Below are 23,965 nucleotides of genomic sequence, written 5' to 3'. Positions count from 1 at the left end.
AAACTGATTTTAACCAGTTCTATAGTAAGGTAACATTCCAATAGACAATATGCAAAGCTTTTTTTTCAGTTTACAGCAGTATTTATTACACAAAATTTAAGTAAAGCTTAACATGCCGATCTTGCCCCGGTCTCCCCTACGTTTAATATAAATTTTACAGACTGAGACAAATGTCCCACAGAGAGTAGAAAAAGAAAGTTTGCAGAGGTTGGAAAAAAGAAATTAGGAAATGTCGGAAAAAGCGGAGAAAGAACGGAATTTAGACCATAAAGTTGTAATGCGGAAGAGAAAGTTATCATTTTCTTCATCTTCTGTCTTTTCAAATCCCACATACTTTGGGCGTCCATCCGGGATGAGAAAGGATTAAAGTTAATACGAAGGGATTGAATTTGAACGAAAAGATCTGCAGAGGTCTGACACGTCACAGCTAATTTTAAAATGTTTACGGTCGTAGTTGGCAGACAGCAGAAAGTTACATCGACTTTTTAAAGTTGATATGGATAGAAACAAGTTAATCTGCGATTTGCTCTAAAGATGGACGTCGGCAAAGTTGGCTGTAAATCACATTCAGTTGAACAGAAGCAAGTAAGAGACAATTTGCGCATAATTAAGTGTTCATAATGTTCAATTAGGAGGAAGACAAGTATTCAGACGAGAGTGAAATAAAAAATCAAAATAATCATACAAGTGTTGGTGTCAAAAATCAGCAGAATCGTAGCAAACGTCAACAGTCAATGTTTCATGAGTATTTCGTAAATTTTATTGTAAAAACTGTAAATAATTATAATTATTTCTTTACTTGAACCGCGAAGTGTATACGTTAACAAACACAAATGACTAAAATCATCTTTACTACGCAAGTTTGCCATTTATTTACTCAATACTTCTAAGGAACATGTTTCGATTAACGTTCTCATCGGCATGGAACTTCCAAGTTTAAACACAATAGCCTACAACCACTTTTTGAAATTCAAACTTTAATTTTTCCTTTTTTTTCCCCATTTACCACTTGCCGATATTTCCACACGTTATTACAAACAGAATATATAAAATTAATATACAGGATGTACATAAAAAATATAGCAGTTTGAATTCGTTATAGTATCACTTACATTAGGTGTACAAAGTTGGTTATAGGATAGAAGAAAAGAACAAGGAAAACAGTTTTAGTTGTATGTACGTGATTGGTTGAATGATGTCACTGACCGCTGGATTGGTCGCCATGGACCCGATGACAGGGCTCCGAGTTTACGTGCCCCCAATGCCTACTAACCTGCCCGAGTTGAGACACAGGATTGAAAAAGCTGTTGCTATCACCACTCAAGAAATACTGGTTAAGGTATGGGAGGAATTAGCCTACAGGTTGAATGTATGTCTTTTAAACTATTAAACAAAAAGAACCATCGGACGAAAAGAAATTAAGAATCAAATTGTAAACTATCGTCACCAGAGGGAGGCTTTCCAAAATCTACATTTATTTTTATTTTATTTTATTTAAAATATGTTCTCCACCTCAAATTAGTTTTATCTTGCCCCTGTACATCATACTTTTCCTTTAACAATAGATTGTGCCAGTCATTTATCTAACATCTTTTGGGGGAAAATTTTTGAATTTAAATAACATGACTTCCAATTTGCATCAAAAGTTTGTATATAGTTAATTAATTAGTCTCTTACCCCTAAGGTTTCCATATCTGGTCTCGTCTTTCATCTATCTAACTTTGTTCTCAAGATTAAAGAAAGACAGACAAATGGATGGGAATTTATAGGTCTACAATTTTTTCAAATTGCAACCCTCTTTGAAATTTGTTCTTGAAAGTTTCACCGTGTCATTATGTTGTTCAAGCAAGAACGCAAAGAGCATAGACAATAGTAAAAAGTTTATGGTATGGCTTTAAAGTGCCAGGCTTATCTTTACCAAAGAGAAATTCTCAAGAAAAAATTTGACTTTCATTTCAGGTGCCATAATTTTTACTCAGTGCAATATTTTTAATCTTAGATGTTTTTCTTTGGATATCAATAATTTTTACAAATTAACTTTTTCACTACCTTTCTATTACAACTATTTATTATTGCTTCTATGACATAATTCAGTCTTAAAACAGAACACAATGAAAAAATAAAACTGAGATCAGAATCTAACTGCAACAAACTAAGGCGGAAGCAAAAACTGTAAAATGTAATTAATAGGATTATTCCAGCTTATTATTTACTGGTTTAATTTCTTGAGGCAGGATTGTACACATCAGTTCAAGATGACTAGTATATTATTTTCCAAAATTTAAACTTATTATATAACTTTCACATAAACTGTAAAAATTATACAAATGATGATAATTACATTAATATAAATTTATTATTAACAAACACAAGAAAGAAAAAATTAATAATATATGCAAAAAACTCAAAATGATACAATTGCTTGTTTGCAAATTAAACTGTAACTGGATCACATGCATATGATAGACTTACAGACATTTTTCTTCTTTGAAGTTTATGCACTTTAATTTCAGATTTGTGAATTTCAGGTGCTTCAAAGTTCTGAGGTGGTCAGTATACTGGAAACATTGATTATAGGGGCTTCATTGAGCTTCACGTGCACATTGTTTTCTGAGACATAAGCAGATAGGGTGTTGGTTAGTTTTTTGTGATCAATACCATACTGATGTTCCTATAATCTTTTAATTGATAGAAGGTTTGGTGGAGCCAATATATTCTAAGTCTTCATTAAACCTATTATCCCTCACCAGAATTTTATACACGCCTGGTGCCTTGCATTTGTTGGACTTGTCTTTTCCTTACATAGTAGTCTATATATACAGAAAGGCATTTATATGCTAATTTAGCACCTTTGGCCTTTGCTATTTCTTTATACATACCACACACTGCACAGCATATATAAAGCTTTGTATTTTTATATATTTTTATATATTTAAATATTCTTATATATTTTTATATATTTTTTTATATATTTTTATATATTTTTAAAACCATTTATATGAAATGACTCCCCAACTCCTATCTGATATCAATGCAGGAGTGATCTCTTTGCTTTCTTTATACCTTTTGGAACTTCTGATGGAAGGATGGCTAACACACAAAAAGAGCTCTGCGGATGGAAGACTGTCTTACCTTCAGACCTACCCCACCACCAAACATAATATGGCATTTTGGAATTTATTATTTCTCTTGGACTTGTAAAGAGTGTGAATTCTAAGTAATGGTTATCAAAAATTTATAAGTATGAGTGCATCCAGTTTCAAAAGACCAATGATTAACATAGAGCCAGAACTGAAGGATTTCATTGAAAAAGAAATGCAGAAAAGCAAGTTTCAATATTTAGTTCATGAATTAACAGAAAAGTGCTGGGATTTGTGCCTGGATAAACCAAGTTTCAGATTAGATTCGAAAACCAAAAACAATTTAACTAATTGTGTTAATAGATTCATCAATACAACTAATTTCATATGAGGTAGTTCAAAGATTAGAAAAAGATGAATTATAATTCAATTAATGTATTATTATTATTAATTAATATGAAATATACAACTGTTGTAGATCAGCTGGATNCTGTCCAAAGTAGAACCTGAATAAAAAGGAAACCTGCTTAAACGAAAAAAATTTCTTCGAAACGGAGTGATTTTCAATGAAAAAAAAAGAACCTGTTCAAAACGGAAACCTGCCAAACCGAAAAACTATTTGATACGTGCTATTCCGGTTTACACAGGTTTTACTGTAATAAACTTTCTTACTTATATTTATTGAATTAATAAATTATATGGAACTGTTATTGTATTAATACAAGAAAATAAGTTAAGGACGTCAGTATTTTTTGTTATAGTAGTCATTTGTTTTACGAGCGTATATTAATATATGTATTATGTATTGATGATATAAAAATACAAGTCTTATTGCTATAGGCTGGTGTGTGTTTGGTTGTCTGGTCAACTGCAAATACAAAATTTAAAAACATTTCTTAGAAATATATCAAAGAGCTAATTGAAATTTACTCTTTAATTATGGTGATTGTTAATTTTTGTTTTTAATTTTTAATGTATATTTGTATTTACAGTTTAGATTACTAATTTTTCATTTATGCAGGATTTAACGTAATCCAATGTCGTCTTCGGAAAGGAAAACTTAAATTTTCAAATTTTTTTAATGAAATTTTCAAGTAAATTGTTATAGTTAATAACTTCGTGGATCTAAAAATGGCATAGATTTTTATTATAATTGTTTGGTGCTTTGAATGCGAGACCCCAATTCAGGTTGTAATCGGATGAAGAGAGATCCGACTATTTGCAATTTGGTTCTGCTTTCGGTTATCACTTTATTGTGTGTTTCCCATTATCAATTGTCCATCTTTTATAATTCTATTAAGAAAATGTATGTACTCTTGAAAGAATATTAAGTTGTTTTAAATTTTTATGCTTGTTATAATAGCGTCTCCTCTGATGTATTTTTAACATTTCAATAAATTAAAATGAATAAAGGGTACGATTATGATAAATAGACATGTCTGTAAGTAACTTAGGTTTATTCTAATATACTCGTACTGTACATGTCTGCAAGAACGACGTTAATAAAATTGTCAAAGAGAAATGCATAAAATCTAAGTAGTTGTGTTGTGTCCACGATATATACTACATAAGTATTATTGGTTTCGTTTCGTAATATTAATAATTAAATTTTAAAACGAACAATATTTATTTTTCTCTCGAAAGTTACTTAAACGTGAAATATGACTTAAAAAAGATTAATGCATTTTAAAGGCATTAATGTAATGATATGTCTTTATATTTGGATTAATGTACTGCATTATTAATTTAAAGCATCTTATTTTGATGACAGATTAATAAATCTGAATTTATACAGACATTAATCCTTTTCGTTCGTAATTTTTGTGTGTTTAGTCGAGTCAAATCAATTTTATTTAATTAGCTTAATTATAGAAATTGCGTGTTTGGTGGAGACACCAACAGAGATTAATTCAAATGCAATTTTAAACATTAAGTTTGAATTATTAGACAGAAATAAAATTACAACTTAAATAGGCTGTGGTCTTTTCCACATTTTATGTCCGATATTAAAACTTTTAATTTGCCACGTTTTAAAAATGTTACGCCATTATAAAACTGAATTAGGATTGTTATAATGATATTATTTTTGTAGTCTCTTATCTAGAAACTTTGTTAGTTTTTTTTTTTTTTTCGCTGTCGAAATTAAATTCTAAATAGTCGTAATTATTTTAATAGGGGGCATTATTTTTATCGTAACCAGTTGTTGCTCATTTTTCATACCCTTTTGTATTGTCATAGAGAAAAAACAGAGCGGGAGCGTAGAATTGATGGGAAATGTTAAATGTCAGATGGAGAGATTTTGATCAATGTCCTTTTCTTGTTCAAATTTTTGGTGGGAATTTGCAGATATCAATAAATTCCTCTTCATTTATCTGTGTTACTGTCATAATTTTGATAAATCTTTTCTGTGTTACGCTGTGTTATGTAATTTTTATTATAACTAACGCATGTTGGTTGTAGAACATTTATCACGCGTAACTCACTTCGGGCCGAATATTTTTTTCTTTTTTTTTCCAACATTATACAAGTTTGAATGAAAGTTGTCAAACTTACTTCGCGTTTAATATTTGCTTTGAATGTTTTTTTTATTATATAAAATTCGATGTTTTTATACTTCGTGATCTTCCAGCCGGAGCAAGACTGAATAAGTATTCAGTCCTGCTTCGATTCTTTTTATTAAAAGCTGTGACATTCTCGATAGCGTATTTGTCACGTCTGATATTATATTAATTCTGATAGATCTTTTTCGAATTGTAGTGTTATGTATTTCATCCATCGTTCTTCGATTAAATCTCTTCTTTTCTATATAAAATAACTTTGCCTCGCGTTTATATTTCTTGTTTTTGCATCGTTTTAAATGGGAGTTATTTTTCAATTTTGATTACCTATAACTTAATTAAATATATTATTATTTTAATGCTGCTATCATAGATTAAATTACAATTAAGTAGAATTGTTCTATAGTCAAAAAAATAAAATAAATTGTACTCTAAGCATACTCTGATTACTTCCCAAAAACTTTATATCTTTATCGTTTCTAATATTAGTTATGTTTGTATAAACTTTATAATAATACGGTAATAAAAATAATTTTTAAGTGTCTCTTTTAACAGACTAATGAGTTTAGATTCAGATAATATATCAGTTATAACGAATTTATTAAAGTGTTACAGTTTCAATTGTTCGCCGTATTTTTTTTTTTTTTTTTGTAGTAGTAATAATTTTTATTGAAAATGTTATATTGATTTTAATTATAAAGTTATTATTTCTCTTTTACAGACATTGTATTATTTATTAAACTTGCTGAAAAGCTAAATAATAAAATATAACACTTCATTTGCGTGTTTTAAAGAATAATTATCCCTCTGAATACTTTTATAGACGAATAAAATCTTGATTATTCGAATAGAAACTCAATTTTTATCACAATAATCCATTTTAAAATAGAAATAGAAATTTCTATCCATTCATTTTGGTTTGTTTTAATATCTTTGTTTGAATTTATTAGTATTAATATTTAATAAAATTTATATGTATTCGTATTTATTCTCTTTTGTAAATAATCAATAAATATTTCTTAGTGATGCCTTCCCCCAGAATAGTTCATCTCTTCTCATCCTCCACATATTGCGAAGATATTCAGAAATATACATAAAACTCTCGAATCTGTCAGTCTGTAGAATCTTCTGATATTTTAATATCTTATACAATATTTCTTCCATTTTATGCTGCGTAACATAGCAAAATAGCGAACAGATATTGTAATAAGAAAATTTATAAAATGGAAAAAACGGTATTTCGAACATAGAAATGCGAGGCAACATTCTCAAGATACTGAATGGTTTCGATATTTCCAAAATTTTCATCTGTCGTCATTTGTGTTTTGCATTCACTCAGTTAATACATTACGAATACACGCTAGAGGACAAATTGCAATCAATCTGGATGAGATTAAGATAATGTAAAATATTGCCCGAGCAAACTCGCTGACAGAGAAGAGGGAGTGACTGAAACGACAAATTGTAGTTTACGCCGCATTTACTCTTCTCATATAGAATTTAGGCGTGGCTGATAATTTGAGCATGTTTTCATGCCAACTTCATCTTCCCCACTGTGATAAATATCGTAACGAACGGCCCGGTGCAAGGTAATGATTACAATCTCCGATGCTTTCTGAGAGCAGATAGATCATTCCGCGTGTATAAATTGGTATTGCGTTTAGCAAGCTTACCTATTTCGTATTAGATCAATAATAATAGATCGTATACGGGGTTGAGTTCCGCTCTCGATCGATCTTTTCTTCCAGAATATTCGAAATTAATTTAATTCTAATTATTAAATTTAATACAAGATCGTGATTTGATCGCATACCTTTAGTCCAAATTATGTAAGATCTGTATATTTAATTAGCCAAGTTGGAGCCCGATAATGAATTCGGCTTCGTCATTTCATTAATAATAGATAGTGTGTTGCTCGGTAGTAGTGTGATATTCTCTTTCGTCTTATATTCTATATTTGGAAATATGAACTTTAAGATAATATTTCTTAAATAACCAAAATAATATATGCAATAATTGTGTTAAATTTTATCCTCAATTTTTTGCAAATCTCGACAGTTTGACACCTCTTGAACACAAAAAAGGGGAAGAATTTCCCGAGTTTGTGTGTGTGTGTGCCTAGTTTCATAACAGTTCAGTTACGAAATAACAAGATGGAATTGATTTAGACAATAAAATTCAAATGAGTTTAATCAGAATCTATACTAATTTTTGTCGATATGAAATATAAAAATAGAATACGCATGTTATTTATATTAATCCAATAAAGTAAAAATATGTGAATCGCGTGACATTAACTCAAATAAAAGCGGAATTAAACTTTATATACTTTTATTTCTAATAAGGATTTATTATCCCTGATACACCACGTCTAATTGAGACAATAAAAGATTAGTTAATGTGAACATTGACTTTTCTAAGTAAACACTAAGTCCCTAATCGGATGAAATTAGAATTACTATAAAACGTAGTTTCGAGTAAGCGGGTTACAAAAGATAGTTATAATTAAAAAGGGGGAATGTTTAGATTAAATATCGAGATAAATTTTCATTTTTAAATTATTATTGCTGTATTTATTCTAATAAACAGTGCTCTGTCTAACTTTTTCTGGCTTGCAGCATCGCTGTCTTTTAGAGGGTTATTACTATTACTGGAATAAATCCGGTAACTTTATTGCATTTTATTATTATTCGAATAACAACTCAACACAAGCACTTTATTTAACATACTGTAAGAGTGACAACGCTGAAAAGAACGTACAATTTTTTAGTCTTAGACAATAATTGATAATTGATAATCCTTATCTTCTTTCAATAGACAGCACGCTTACTCTGTCTATAACTTTTTTCAGTTTACAGCTGCGTTTTTTTATCGTAAATACGACAATTTTAAAGATAAAATATTACTTTTTTAAACGTTACTTTAAATTCAAATTTTTCCATTTTATTCGTTACATTGAAGAAATGGAATAAAAATTTCTCGCTAATATTAAGACGTCTTGTTCAATGGGTTGTAATATATTCGCCTGAATAAACTAGCTTTCTGTTCGTTATTGATGAGTAAATTCAAAAGATCACTATTGCTAAATTACAGATAGGCTATAATAATTATAAATTTTAACGCACGATAATCGTTAAGCTCCAGTTTTGGATTACTTTATTTTTATACTATCTAAGCCAGGAGTCTCCACTTTTTTTTTTTTTTTTTTGACTATCGACTCCCACAAAGATTCCTCCACCTTTTATCGACCTGCTCTTTTTTTCTAATACGATTAATATACGGTGGCGCATTATAGCTTCATGTGCGCTCGGACAAATTTGAATTAGGGGACCACATATATTATGTTGACTTCAGATATTTTCTTCGAGGGAAATCTTGGGGGAAATATTTTCTTATAAAAGTTTGGTTTGGGGCCCTCTGTTGGTGGATACTCCAGGCAATTGTCCTTTTTGCCCATAGGATAATGCGCTACTGTTAGTATAATAAATAAATAAATCCTTAAGCCAGTATTAACAGCATTTTCATAGAAAAGATCTATTGATACTTACGGTATGCAGATTTACTTCCTGAACTGTCATATGCATAACTGATTGGACCGTTTTTGATCGACCCCCGAAAATGTCTTATCGATCCCTGATCTAAGCCGATTGTTGTTTGGTTTTTAAACTTCTGAAAACTAATTGTAATAAATTAAGGTAAGTTCTGTTATCTGGAGAATTATCTTTCGTTAAAATTGTTAATATTACGATGCATTAGTTGGATCTAAATTGAAAAAATTTGAAAAAGTCTTTTTTTTATTATCATTACTAGAATAAAATATGACTTCTCAGCTATCGGAGCACTTCCACGTATTTTCAAACAAACGAATTGTGTCTAAAAAAAAAAATTGGATGATGATTGCTGAAAGCTATCTCATCATTGAACACAGTTAATTCAGAATCTATCCATCATCTATTTGCTTAACTTTCTTAGGAGAGATTGATCGACTTTTTTTTCTTTTTTTGCTGGTGTGATTTAAGTTCATTTTCTTAAGGAGAAAACAGTATTTAGCTTATTAAATCCCAAATAAAAAAACAAGATTAATTCTTGCAAATTTTCTCTAATTTAAGTGAAATTAAATAGTGAGTTATTTAAATGAATATAATTCATTAAATGTTTGGTAATCGATCCGAAATATATTGCTTAGATATAGAAATTGTAAGTTCCTTTTTACAATATCCATTTACAATATATGTACAGTGGATGTTATGGTTTTTTTATTTTATTTTTTTATTCATTTCTTATAAAATTGCTTTCTTTCTACTTGAAACAAGAATTTCCAAATAAAATTGTTTATCTTCTCATCGTATCTAATATCTACTAGATGGACTTAAGAATATTGCGTTTATTTTTGTGAGTCTTGTCTAAGGAAGAACTCGGACGGGTTGTTTCTGTTTGTTCAGCAAGAAATCGTGCTATCTTTCCTTCCACTCCATAACCTTTGGCACTTTACGGTCCCTTAGATAAGTTTTACCTCATGACGAAGAGAAACGACTTTCATAGTTTGTTAATGTTCTGCGGAAAGTGTTGGATAGTTGTTCTCTGACCGGTTGCAAATGGAAGGAAACGTGATCCGACAGATGAAAAACATATCGAAAATAATCTTTATTTTTTTTCGACTATTTTTTCCATCTTTATTAAACTGTTATTGATAAAATTGCTATAAAAATTTATAAAAGTTATTTTATATTTACTTAATCGGTTATGTATAAAGGAGAAGAATGTTGTTCGAATTTGATATAAGTTACTTTCTCGAAACAAAACTAAATTTATTTACTGAATTTATATTTTATATAGATCCAATAGAAACTCTTATATCAGCATAATCGTATTTGATCAGATATTTTTACTCGTCGCCTTTCCTATGATATACCGATCCGTAAAATTCTGCATTCTTGACATGCTAGACGTCCGAATTTTATTTTCGAATTTTCTTCCGTATTGCTTATTGTTATAATAATATTTTCTTTCATTTCTTACCTTTTCTACTGTTAATTATTTTTGGATTCATTTCATATTTGACGTCTTTTTTATTACGTAAAAAATACGCCGAAAATCTGCGAAAATAAATTTGTCAAGTTTTTAAATTCACTTTGATTCGGAATTACTTTTAAAGTATTTAACTGTCATTTTTTATCATGTTTTTTTAAATAATAAAGTAAAATAAATTTACTGGAAAAATAGGAATTAACTATTATTATAAAAATTATGGATCATAAATGTTTGTCGTTGAAATCAAAATAAAATTTTTTTAAAAAAAATAATCTACAAAATTTATGATAGTAATTATAATTAATTTACCTAATGTTATGAACATGCTAATTATAACATCATATATGATAAATATAAGCATATATACTTTCATAAAATTTATTGCAGAGAATATATGATGATAAAGATATGTGATAATCCGAAGTGCAATTTACAAGTATAACACAATAGTGTAGTCCTAGAACAATCTACATTATGTATGCCAATAATATTTAATCAATTGCAAAACAATTTATAATCTTTGTTCAAAATGTCTGGAAACTTATAAATGATGGGAATCTTTGGTAATAAGCTTTGAAACAGAAACTTTATCATGATTGAATTAGTTTTGGAGTAATTGATTTTTCTATCTGCAAAGTCATTTGAATTTTAATTGTTTCTATTAGAAAAAAACATTTAAAAACATTTCTTAATTTTATGCCAGAAGGTATATTACACTTTACATAGCAGATGTGGAGAGAAATAATAGACTTTTTTTATTTTATGCTTTTACATAGAATGTTTTAATTGACAGCTGGTTGGCCAAAATGGAAAGTATCAGTCTGCTGCTCTGGGAGCTCTAGTTTAAATTGCAAACCTCAGAAATTTCTCATGGGCAGTTTGTCTTGTATATCTCAGGCTCCAATTCTTGCACCTCTGTTCAGACTCACAACTGGGACAGGCAAATCTATGATGGATAAAGATAAAAAGCTTTATTCGTGCTTGCAGAATGGAAAGAATGAAAAACAAAAAAATACTTAATTCAATTTGACATAAAAGCATGCCCTGTTAATACAGCATATATCCTGACTATCATAAATTCAAAACCAACTTCAGGCAAAGCAAGGCTTTTTTCACATACCAGTGCATATAAAAGCCTAAAATCATGTTTACACTAGCATTTAAGTTTGCAATAATGATAGATATATAAAAATACTGAAAAAGTAAAATTATTTATTAATAAATATACTACAGTGTGTGTTGTATTGCTTACCTCAAAATATTTTTATCCTTTGCTTTAGATGACTGACAAGTGCATATTTAAAAATTGCATACTGTAAATAAATGATGAAATTCTACTATCACCACTCTAAGTCTTTGGTGAAATCTTATTCATTTCGAAGATGGTTTTCTTACTATTTATAAAGCTCTCCAACACCTTACATAATTTTCCAGCATGAAGAGTTTGTATAACAAATGTTTTTGGTTTATAAAATAAACTGAAAACATTTGTTATACAAACTCTTTGTGCTGGAAAATTATGTAAAGTGTTGGTTTTCTTACTAGTTATCCATTCCAGTTCTAATTTTGAACTTGAGCTTTATAAAGATGCTCAAGGATTATCCTGTTATTGAAGGCTGTTTAATAGTAAACTGTGGTGATGACTGATATATTTCTTGAAATACGATAATAAAAAAGTTTGCTTCAAGTACTGGCACTTCTTGTCTCTGAGTATTTTCTTATAACATTTGATTCTAATTGACACTATTCTATTTAGTACAAAAATTTCAAACTTTGCATCACTCTACTCAAAATCTGTCAGTTCCTTTTTGATTATGCTAACATATTCTTCTAATTCTTTCATTAGTATTTCACTGATGCAAACTTTTGTTAGGAACAGACTCTGTTTTGAAAAGCAACATTCTTTACTTTTCAACAATTTATTATCTGTCAGACTGGTCAAAAGATACAAGTAATTCTGCAACATTTTTATTCTCCATTTTAGTTTCAATTCTTCCAGCCATCTCCACAACATTTGCATTGATAAAAAGCCAAAAGTTTCACTGTTGAAAAATTACCTTAAGAGTGGAGCTAGTGCTCAAACTAATATAATTGAAAAGCACTGCATTAGCAAACTGCCACAAAATGAAGCACCATAAAGTGGGGTATGCCTGTATAATTTTCTAAAACAAATATAATTCTGAAGTTGTTTTTTTCCTAATTTAATCATTTGAAAGCTAGTTGAAACTCGTTAAAAAGTTTTATTTTAAATATATTCAATGTTCCACAATATTTTCGTCAGTAAAATAATCAGAGTACAAAATTTCATAAAATTTTAATATACTTATTACAAATAGACCTATTAATGTTTGTAACATAAAACAGTATCTTTTAGAAGAAAAAACATTCGAAAAGTAAATAATAAAACTATTTAAAACAGGATATCAATNTTTTTTAATCTTTAGTTGTCTAATTAGCATATATCATCCAGTTTGTTACCATTGGATTATTATTACAACAAAAAATACTAGAATATAATATTTTTCCAAGTTTTTTTTATGGTTTAAGGATCGTTTACGAAATTCTACAAATAAATTTATGCTTTCATACTGATATAATGGCAGTTCTCTTGCTAATTCATGCAATAAATCATATAAAAATTTATTTTTTATAGAGATAGTTTATAAAATAATGCTCTTCCAATTTGTTCTTCTGGATATATTTTATATTCTCTGTTTGATGTGGTACGAATATGATAAATTATTTCTGTTCTGTAATGATATTTTCCTTTTAATGAAGATTAAAACAGTTTTTAATGTTATCTAAATAGCTGTAAGGTAAACTTGAGTTTAATGAAATGTTCGGTTTGTTTATTCGCAGTTCATCGAGAAGTTTCAGGAGGTGAAGGAAGCCACCCGACAGGCAGCTCAACCGAAAGCACAGACTCAAACCAACGGTAGTGCAGCCACTCCCGTAACATCAGCCAGTGCATCACCCAGCAGCACTCGTGGTCCCCAGCCTCCTGCTCCACCTGCACCACCGCAGCAACCGCCACAATCGTCGGAATGCGGAGAGGAACAGAAAACGGCCGCCACACTCACTAACCAGGTAGACCATCCGGGGATATCTGCTACCTTGCCTAGCAACATCAATGATATTGCCAATAGTTTGAAGTCGACGCTCGTTGCTCACCAAAGAAGTCAGAGTCTGTCAGGTCTCCAGGCTGGCAAGGTATCACACGCACGGTCTCTCTTCTTAAAAACACAACTCTTTGGGATTTTCGCTCTCTCTGCTCTTAGCTAGAATAATTCGGTAACATTTTTAATTTGCCGTCATTAAGTTAGTTTCTTGATTAGTTATTGAACTGTTAACTTCGTTCGATTGTGTCTGTTAGTTCTGTTTAAATTCATTTATCGTTTCTAATCATAAACGAAGGATTTTTGTAACCGACTGTTGACCTTTACCATTTAATTTTTAAAGCTAATATTAGGAAGTGCTCTCTGGTGTCATCATCCTTCAATAATCTCTTATTGATTCTAATCGAGGAATTTCTTCATTTTAAATCTAAAACTATGAGCTTTTTCCTATGACTAATTGATTTAGTTAGTTTTTTTTTTTTTAAATAACGATTAAATATCAGCAAAGTATTGGATTTTCGGATTATTAAAGTATAACTTTTCTGCTTATTTTACGTAAGTAAATTTTAAATATAAGAATAATGTCAACATTGCATATGATATGTGCAGATATAAACAAATTAATTGATGGGATTATTTCATCAAACAAATAACTGCCTACCCTTATTTTCTCTTTTGACGTCAATCCAATTTTCCGATCAAACAATTCTCGTAATAAACTTTTACCTTAATTTAATTATTTATCGTTTATTTTCTCGGTTCGCTGGCATTTTTAAATTATATACGATATTTTCTGCAAAGTTCATTTGCAGTGGCACTCTGACCTATACAAACAGAATAAAATGGAATAAGAAACTTGATGACTTTCTCCAGGGAAAGATGAAGCGCTTTTTCCATATTATGCACGGTGTTTTTATTAAATTTTATAAGTAAATATTTAATTTTTTTATTTAAACCCCATAAAAAAGTGTGAATGCTTCTTTAAAATTTTTGTCACTGATTGTTGTAATAAAACTTGCATATTTTACTTCATTGAAATTATTTATAAAACACGAACAATCATATTTTGTTTGTATTCCTATAACACGTCTTATAGTCTCGTTTAAATTTGAAAAATTTATATACTAATCATTATAATTTAAATCTGGATTCACTTCTAGCTTAGATGTAGATAAAATATTAATATTTATTGACTNCATATATAAAGCTTTGTATTTTTATATATTTAAATATTCTTATATATTTTTATATATTTTTTTATATATTTTTATATATTTTTAAAACCATTTATATGAAATGACTCCCCAACTCCTATCTGATATCAATGCAGGAGTGATCTCTTTGCTTTCTTTATACCTTTTGGAACTTCTGATGGAAGGATGGCTAACACACAAAAAGAGCTCTGCGGATGGAAGACTGTCTTACCTTCAGACCTACCCCACCACCAAACATAATATGGCATTTTGGAATTTATTATTTCTCTTGGACTTGTAAAGAGTGTGAATTCTAAGTAATGGTTATCAAAAATTTATAAGTATGAGTGCATCCAGTTTCAAAAGACCAATGATTAACATAGAGCCAGAACTGAAGGATTTCATTGAAAAAGAAATGCAGAAAAGCAAGTTTCAATATTTAGTTCATGAATTAACAGAAAAGTGCTGGGATTTGTGCCTGGATAAACCAAGTTTCAGATTAGATTCGAAAACCAAAAACAATTTAACTAATTGTGTTAATAGATTCATCAATACAACTAATTTCATATGAGGTAGTTCAAAGATTAGAAAAAGATGAATTATAATTCAATTAATGTATTATTATTATTAATTAATATGAAATATACAACTGTTGTAGATCAGCTGGATTGTTTCATGAACCGTATAGTTTACTCTACAGAATGTCATTGCATTTACTATTTTAAAAATTGATTAAAGTATTCTTTGTTTCAATAATAAATCCGAACTTTTGAAAATGCGATTTACAGTACGTGAATAGAAAAGTTGTTACAAATACTATTTTCTTATCTAGAAGAAAGCAATGTATCAAATTGTTTTATGATTAAAATTTAGAAACTGAATATTAATTAATTACAAATCAAATTAATTAATTACGAATCAAAATTGTAAAATATCGTCACCAGAGGGAGGCTTTCCAAAATCTACATTTTCCAGAGCTTACTACTTCATGGATATAAAGCCGAAACACCCCAAGAAGATTAGATGGTTTCAAGAAGACGTTCGTATGTCACTAATTCCTATTTTAGGAAAATTTTATATTTTTTAATTGGAAAATTTGTGTTTTTTAAAAGGACTTTTTAGTGTTTTGGCAGCTAGTAGCCTAAAAAGGAAGGTCAGTTGCCAGGATTATATTGTCTTAAACACAGAATTAAAAATGGTAGTCCCTGTTTGGGCGAATCTTGTCTTTAAACTATTAAATATGAAAACAACCATTGGATGAAAAGAAATTATGAATTTATTAAGTCTTTTCCTTTTGATTTCATTCAGGTCTTAGATAGTCATACTCAGGACCAACAAATCCAAAGCATATAATTCTCATGAAAATATCCACATACCACACAGAATATTGGAGTTTGTACAACAAACACTATATTCTAAGGCTTCTGAGAATTTCTTACACAAGCTACAATCACGAGTACTCCTCCTCACAAACATCATCCTGGTCATGCCCTTCATTTTCGAGATACCACAGCTGACAACACCACATATCTTCAACTTTGCAAAGACACCCAAACTGAACACACATCTGTATTCTGTTGTTGATAAGGCATCTTCTCCTAAGATCTGCATTGAAAATAATTAACAAATTTATCTAGAAATGCCTTCTGGATTACCCTTTCATCATTGCCATAAACAACAGCTGATCCTCTGCTTAAAGGACATTCTGTCCTGCTCAGAGACAATAGATCATTTGAGTATATGAGGGCTAGAAGTCAACATATCATCACATGTTTGAAAGAATGTCAGTCCAATATAAATAATGGCCACACTACAGGTACAAGCACAGAATCCACAGCCCTAGTGGCATAAATGAAGGACTCTGACATTGTGGTCCATTTCAATCAAACAAGAATTCTCCATTATGCACAAAGTAGGATACAACTTCAATACCTGGAATCTATGTAGATATATAATGTCCATTTGTCTCAAAGCAGACCTAACTGCATGCAGACATTCCACAGCATGGAGAATATACCTATAACACTACTTTATGACTTATCTTCAGTATCCATAAGAACATCAAGATTATGACTCCACCAATCAATGTGTGGTCACATTTTTGAATAATTATATTCCTTCTGAAGTAGTTTGAAGATCAGACAACATATCTATTTAAGATGGAAGAAAATGTTTGCTGGTTTTTAGTTACTGAAATTGTAGTAGTTATATTTATAGCCAGTACTCAGTAGTTGTCATTTGAACAATGACTCATTTTGTTACCTCACGTTGTTTGTGTTAGGTGCTGTAGTATGTTCAAACAAATCAAAAGCATATAGCAATGTCTGTAATATTCAGATTGCATACAAAAGCATCCAGTAATCTGAATTTTCAGTAATGCAGCACACTTAGTCCCATAGGTGCTGTAGAATTTTAAATAAATATTCACCAAATATCTTCTTAATCTTGTTTAATAAATTTGTATTTGCAATTTAATTGGTTCATATTTTCAAAATATATTAAAAATAAAAACAATCCACTAAACAAGTGTTAATTATAAACAAAACATACTAACCTTATTGCACTTTGCATTTACTTTTGAAAATTATCATTAATTATAAAACAGTATTTATACACATATCAGTTAAAGGTTCAAGTAGGTCTTATTTATTTTTATAATTATCATTAATGTTTTCAGTCCATGTCTAGGATCTTCTTCAAGCAGATTTTTGAAAAAAGATTCTTTCTGGTGTTAGTGATGTTCTATTTGGCCCCAATGTATTCGAATTTCAAACATTTCTTTTTATGAATTTGTAAATATGTGCACATTCTCCGTTTGTTATAGTGACAGGTCATACATAGCTTACCATGCCTTGAGATTTGTTTGTCATCTTAAAAATTGATCAAAAGACCCTGACGGTCTGCTTTAAAAATCTCCAATACCTCCAAATTCCTAAGTTGTTTTATATGATAGGTTTGTCATATTATGGCAGCCTGTTATAGTTCTGGTGTAATTCCATTCTCACTGGCATATATAGCCAAGGTAGTGGTTTTTTCTTCTTTTCGATATCTGTTTTGTGTACAGGGAGATGTTGTTTGAGAGATTTTCTTGTAGACTAATGTATGCACAGTCTCTATTAAACCTGTTATCCTTGAGTGGAATTTTATATACAGTCGACCCCCCTATAACATGGTAGATATGTTTTGTTCTTTATGAATCTATTTTGTACGAGTCCTTGCCAATCACAGCCCGGCATGTATGCACTTTACGGACTACGGCTGTTTGAAAGGTTTTTTTCCATAAAATTAATCGATTCCTAGACTAATTCGACTCAACATTTCCAAAACACGTATATTTTTTTGGGAATAATCCGTATAAATTATGCTATAAACAAAAAATTGTAGGATTACTTACCGAGTGTGCACTGTTCGACGTCGCCATTGCTTAAGCTTGTTTTTGTCGTAGAGCAGCGCACAAACGGCGGCCGCAATTTCTGATAAGTTATTTTTCTGTGAAAACTTCGTTGAACTTTGGAGACATCATTAATATAAATAATTTTTATGGCCATTGAATAAGAAATGTTTCTTTCACAAGAAATGTATAAAATTAGTGCTGTATTAGACTTACTGTACCTAATTTACATACTGTACAGACGATAGTAAACTCAAGTTACTCGCCTAAACTCTTCGTAGCGTGGCACTGGACGGCAAAAAGTAGTTTGGCTGCCCGATGACGTTTTACCGAATTATAGGAGTTTTTTACCATGTTTGTACAGATACTGTCACAATTTTTTTGCTGTGATATAGGAATCCAAACTATAGGAACCCGTGTTATAGGGGGGTGAACTGTACTCCTGATGTTCTTTCTATGTCCACTTGATCCTTCTCATTGCTAAGCATTTTGAATGTATTAGGCTTACATCTGTAAGCAATTTCTGTATTAGTACATGCTTCAGTTTTCCATATAAAGAATGCTTATGGTATTCATATGTTATAATAATATGGTAGGGAGATGTATTATTAAAACTTCAGAGAGACTTTTTTCAAAAATCTGCCTGAAGAAGATCCTAGATATGGAGAAAAGTTTAAAGCAAGAATTTATCAAGATGACTGAAGCAAAGTGACTTTGTTATGTCAGTCAAATCTTATGTGCATTTGTTGAAATGTAGCTTATAGTGTGTAAAAATTACTTAATTTAAAATATTTGAATAGTGAATGAAAATGAATTGTCTAGAACTTCAAAACTTGATGATCATCAACAACAGGTATTTGTGAAGTTTGTTGTCCTGCCCAATTGTCAGCAGTCAATATTGACAGAAATAAGAAAAGCATTAGGATATCGTGCCTATTCAGCTAGAACTACATGTCAATGGGTTGCTCAAATTTAAGATGGTAAAGTGGACATTGAAAAAGAGTGAGGAGGGGACAGAAGTGACCATCAACAGAAAGAGAATCGTGTAGAGAAGATCAAGGAACTTTTGAGGGAATCTAGGGACTGGAGTCTGAAACTGTCAAGGCAACAACTGGAATTCTGTGCAAAATGGTTTGGTTTGTATTAAAGGAAAAACTTGGACTCATACAATCTGGCATGGTTTGTTACAGGGCATCTGTCAAGGTGTTAAAACATTGCCATGATGATAGGAACTAGAGGTCATGTCAGTCAAAGACCCTGATATACAGAGTCTTTGACCGACATGACCTCTAGTTCCTATACGGTCAAAGACCCTGATATACAGAGTCTTTGACCGGCATGACCTCATCTCAAAAGAGGGAACCCCTGGATTGGTGGCATAACAGGCCAGAGCAGTAAATATTTCCCTTTGCTACATCATATTTGTGATCGTGTAACCTGGCTTGACAAGATCTGTAATTGGATCCGATATATGTTAGTATCCTGTTAAACCATTCATCTTGTAATGGGACACAATAAACCCCTGGTGCTCTTGCATCCTCTGTGCTATCTTTAGCATTAGACAGAAGATGGAAAATGTTGGGTTTCCTCTTATAAATTATGCATAGTTTTAAATTTTTGGCAATATTCTTGTAAATGTGATGTAGGGACGGTTCATAGCTTAGGATTACTCGATTACCTTCTGTTTTGTTAACACTTGTATTGGTGTTGCATGACTTAGCTAGATGTGAGGAAGCTATAGTGTTGATTAATAAGCGACTGTATCTATGGTTGGATGCAATATGTTTCAGTTGTTAGCTCCTTGTTGGTATCTGATAGCTCAGTAGAATGTAAGTACACTCTCGTGACTAGTGTGTGGAAAGCGGCTGCCTCATACAACCATGGGTCAACTGAATTGGACTGTATGTATAGGGAGCATATGTAGGTTTGCAGTAAATTGTGATGTTTAACTTACTATACAGTACCTGAATCTTGATGTCTAAGTAATTAACTCGTGTGTAGCTGCTTTCTTGATCTAATTCTAGTGTTAATCTGTATTTGTTATTATTAAACACTTTTAACACCTCTCCCTATAGCCAGTTTAGTTCTCCATATAATCAAAATGTCATCCACTTAATGGGTATAACTAAGGATATTATGTTTGAAGTTTACTAAGGATCGCTCCTCCAATTGTCGTAAGAAAAGTTCACGAAGATCGCCCGAAATGGGGCTATCCATCAGTACCCTCTTCTTTGGATGTGTGTGTGTGTATTCATCAAAAAAAAAAAAAAAAGGAAACGTACTTACTCGTGCCTCTAACCGATGTGTAGAAATACAAAAATAAATAATTTTGTAAAAACAAACGTTTTCCGAACACCTTCCATGTCCTTCTTCAGGTAAAATGGTTGGATTCCTTATTCTCAAACATCATCATGCAATTTTTTAAAAAGAAAAATTTGAACAATGTTTTGATTGCGCGATATCCATTGCGCATGTGTTGTATCTGTCATGCTCCCTTCATTCAGCATCGCATTTACTCTTCTCTTACGTGCCTGATGTACTATTTTTATTATGATCTTTACAACCTCCTACACCAACCACATCCTTAGTAATCATTACGTAATAAGGCTTACCAAGCTAATGAAAGACCCATTTCTTCTCTTGTGTTAATGCACATAGATGTAGTGTGCGCCTTATATATTTCCATTGCTTCTAGCTATTTGAGGTGTTCCATGTGTTTTGTTTTGACTATTAACGATGCCCCTGCGAAGTCCACATTGATGCCCGGTTCTGGCGCATAAATCGCGAATGACGTGGTTGCTCTGTTGTATTGTATATCCGCTTTGTGTTCCTTAATCCTGGTTCCCATTGAGCATTTTGTTGATCCTATGTAGATCAAATCCCTACCGAATATCTCATCGGTATTCAGTATATGCCTGGCAATTTACTCGGGTCAGATGGGTCCTTTCCATTACGTAATGTGTCATATATTGTTGGGATTCTCCTGTATGCAATGTTGATCTTACGTTTTTTGGCGATAGATGTGTAAATGGATCTCAAGGCCAGGTTGTACGTAATAAGTATTCTTTCCACATTCTGGTTGCCTCCATTGTCCTTGCCTGTGTGTTGAGGTTCATTAGTGTTCTTTTGTGGCGGTCCGAGATTTTTGGAATAAGATTGTGGTAGCCATGAATATTAGCAACCCTCTCAATGTTGTTTAACTCATTATCATGTGCCTCTCTAGTGGATGAATGAGTGTACGCTCTTCTGACCAACGATCTAAAAGCGGCTACTTTATAATGAAATGGGTCACACGAATCACTCGGGATGTGTGTGGGGTTTGCAGATTGTTTACAATATACGTTGGTATGGATGTTGGGTGTCCCAATTTTAATATCAGTATCCAAGAAATGAACATTAGAGTTGCTGTGTTGATCTACTTCGAGTGGCAGACTATATATACAGACATATATATAGATAATATGGATTATCATTCATCTCTTCCACAAATCGTGCTAAGTTTGGTGTAGTTTTCCATACAATAATAACATCATCTACATATTGCCTGTAAAGCATGATTTCATTCATGAATCCCAGTAAGGTCCTCACTTCTAATTGTCTCACCACCAACTTGCACAAGTCTCCGGACACAGGACTGCCCATTGGGACACCCCTCGATTGTGTATATGTTTGTCCGTTGAATTGGAACACTGAACCGTAACAAGCCAGGTGAGCTAATTCTAGCACGTTTTGATGTAGGGACACGTCATTCACTCTCGCAAACAGGAGGTCTCTAAGAGCGCAAAAACACAGTGGAATCTTAATGGACGGATATAAAGATTTAAAATCCAAAACCGTGATGCAATCAGGAGATGTGATCAGTTTTAATTGATTGATTAATTCCACAGGATCTGAGATGGAGAATGTATAGCCACCTAATGCAACTTAACTATGTTGTGGATTGCTTTCTCCAATTTGTTGGCCTTCTTTGTGTGTCTTCGCGAACGCAAATAATTTAGGCACTTCCTGGGTATCCATTGTGATGTTCTTCAGCTCCAGTTTCTTGGCTAATTTTTTACCTGAAGAAGGGCACGGAAGGTGTTCGGAAAACATTTGTTTTTACAAAATTATTTATTTTTGTATTTCTGCACACCGGTTAGAGGCATGAGTAAGTACATTTTTGTTTATTATACACCCTGGTGTGCATGAAGAAGTTATAAAAAAAAAAAGGATGAATAGCACAATAGGTGTGCCAGCTCTAATATCTGGGAATGGAAATTCTGAGCATCAGGAGTAGTGCTGAGAAAGAAATCTCTTAAAACCCAAAAACATGGATACAAAATTGAACATTAAGATATTTATTCAGTTATTTAAATTAATATCTGAAAGTTTGGGGAGAAGTGCACATGAATCGGAGACCATGTATGTATATGCTTGAAGGTGGTGCTTTAACAAATGATGGATCCGTTCTTCCAACAAGAACATTGGGGATCTGGCTTTATCGATCACAGGATGCAATTGCTGACCTGATTTCTGAATTTTAGCAAAGGCAAACAGGTGGGTGTGTCCGGGAGCTGACTATTGTGTGCTGCAGGCCTAGTGCCACTACTAGGCCAATGCACATGAATTTACCAACACAACTTTGTAGTTTCATTGTATAAGAGGCATCAGAGAGCTGACATTGCATGTCTATTATATATTGCTATAATAGATCGATGTAGGTTGCCCTTTTCATGATCACGACTGCATTGCTTTTATCAGCCTTGACCAATGTAATGTCATTGGAACTGAGCCAATTCTTACTGTGTTTATGTAGTCCCAGAATACTTCTGGCTCCAGTTTGTGTTCTTCAATTGCAAATAGTACCTTACATCTAAGATATTCCTTGCGGATGTCTGGATATTTATTATTTGTTAAATAATCTATTAAAACTGCAGTAACAGAAGAATATCTTTCTCATTCTTAATTAATTGTCAATTAACTTCAATCAAATTATCATAGCGAATTTACAAATTCATTATGGTGATTTCTCTTTGAATGGAAAAAGTTTCTTGATTAATTATATCATCATTCTCAGTTAAGTCTCAAAAAATAAAGATGAATTCAGCAAGAATCTATTAATCAAATAAGAAAAATCCGAGTTTTTCTTATTTGTTGAATTCTTAGTTGGAACTATTCAGAATGATTTCATTTTTAAACTAAAATTTTTGATTTCTTTAAAACAAGTTATTTTTTCTAATACTTACTTTATATCAAAATTTGTATATCACTTTATTCTTTTTATTTTTACTGATTGTTATAAAACTCCTCTTAAAGTTCCACTGAAAATTGTTACAAGTTTCTTCTGTTCTGATAGATTAATTATTCATCCATTGTTCCAAGTAGTCTTTAATTTGAATGCTTTTTGTCAGGTCTTCATCAGATGAAATTCATTCAAAATTTTGCTTATCCTTTTCATGAAAGGTCATGTTAATAAATAATCCCACTCCTGGCATTAATTAATTCATGAATGCATATAAAATAACTTGATAATAAAATTAAAAATTTATTATTTTACTAAGCTGTAACATCAATTTGAATCCTAAATCAAAAGTGATTTTGATTAATGTCGTTTGAA

The 23,965-nt window shown here is 31.3% G+C and overlaps 1 protein-coding gene across 1 annotated transcript in view; it reads left to right on the top strand.

Annotated features, from left to right (window-relative positions):
- LOC111621070 (homer protein homolog 2-like) overlaps positions 1–23,965 on the top strand; it is a 274,865-nt gene that overhangs the window by 182,189 nt on the left and 68,711 nt on the right. Inside the window, exon 4 of the mRNA XM_023363129.1 lies at positions 13,529–13,879. Within this exon, the coding sequence (XP_023218897.1) occupies positions 13,529–13,879 (351 nt within the window). The remainder of the gene's footprint in view (positions 1–13,528; positions 13,880–23,965) is intronic.

This window comes from Centruroides sculpturatus, unplaced genomic scaffold, assembly GCF_000671375.1.
Source record: "Centruroides sculpturatus isolate CEXI.00-Female unplaced genomic scaffold, Cexi_2.0 scaffold228, whole genome shotgun sequence".
Taxonomy (NCBI): Eukaryota; Metazoa; Arthropoda; class Arachnida; order Scorpiones; family Buthidae; genus Centruroides; species Centruroides sculpturatus.
This window is presented reverse-complemented; position numbering and strand designations above follow the sequence as displayed.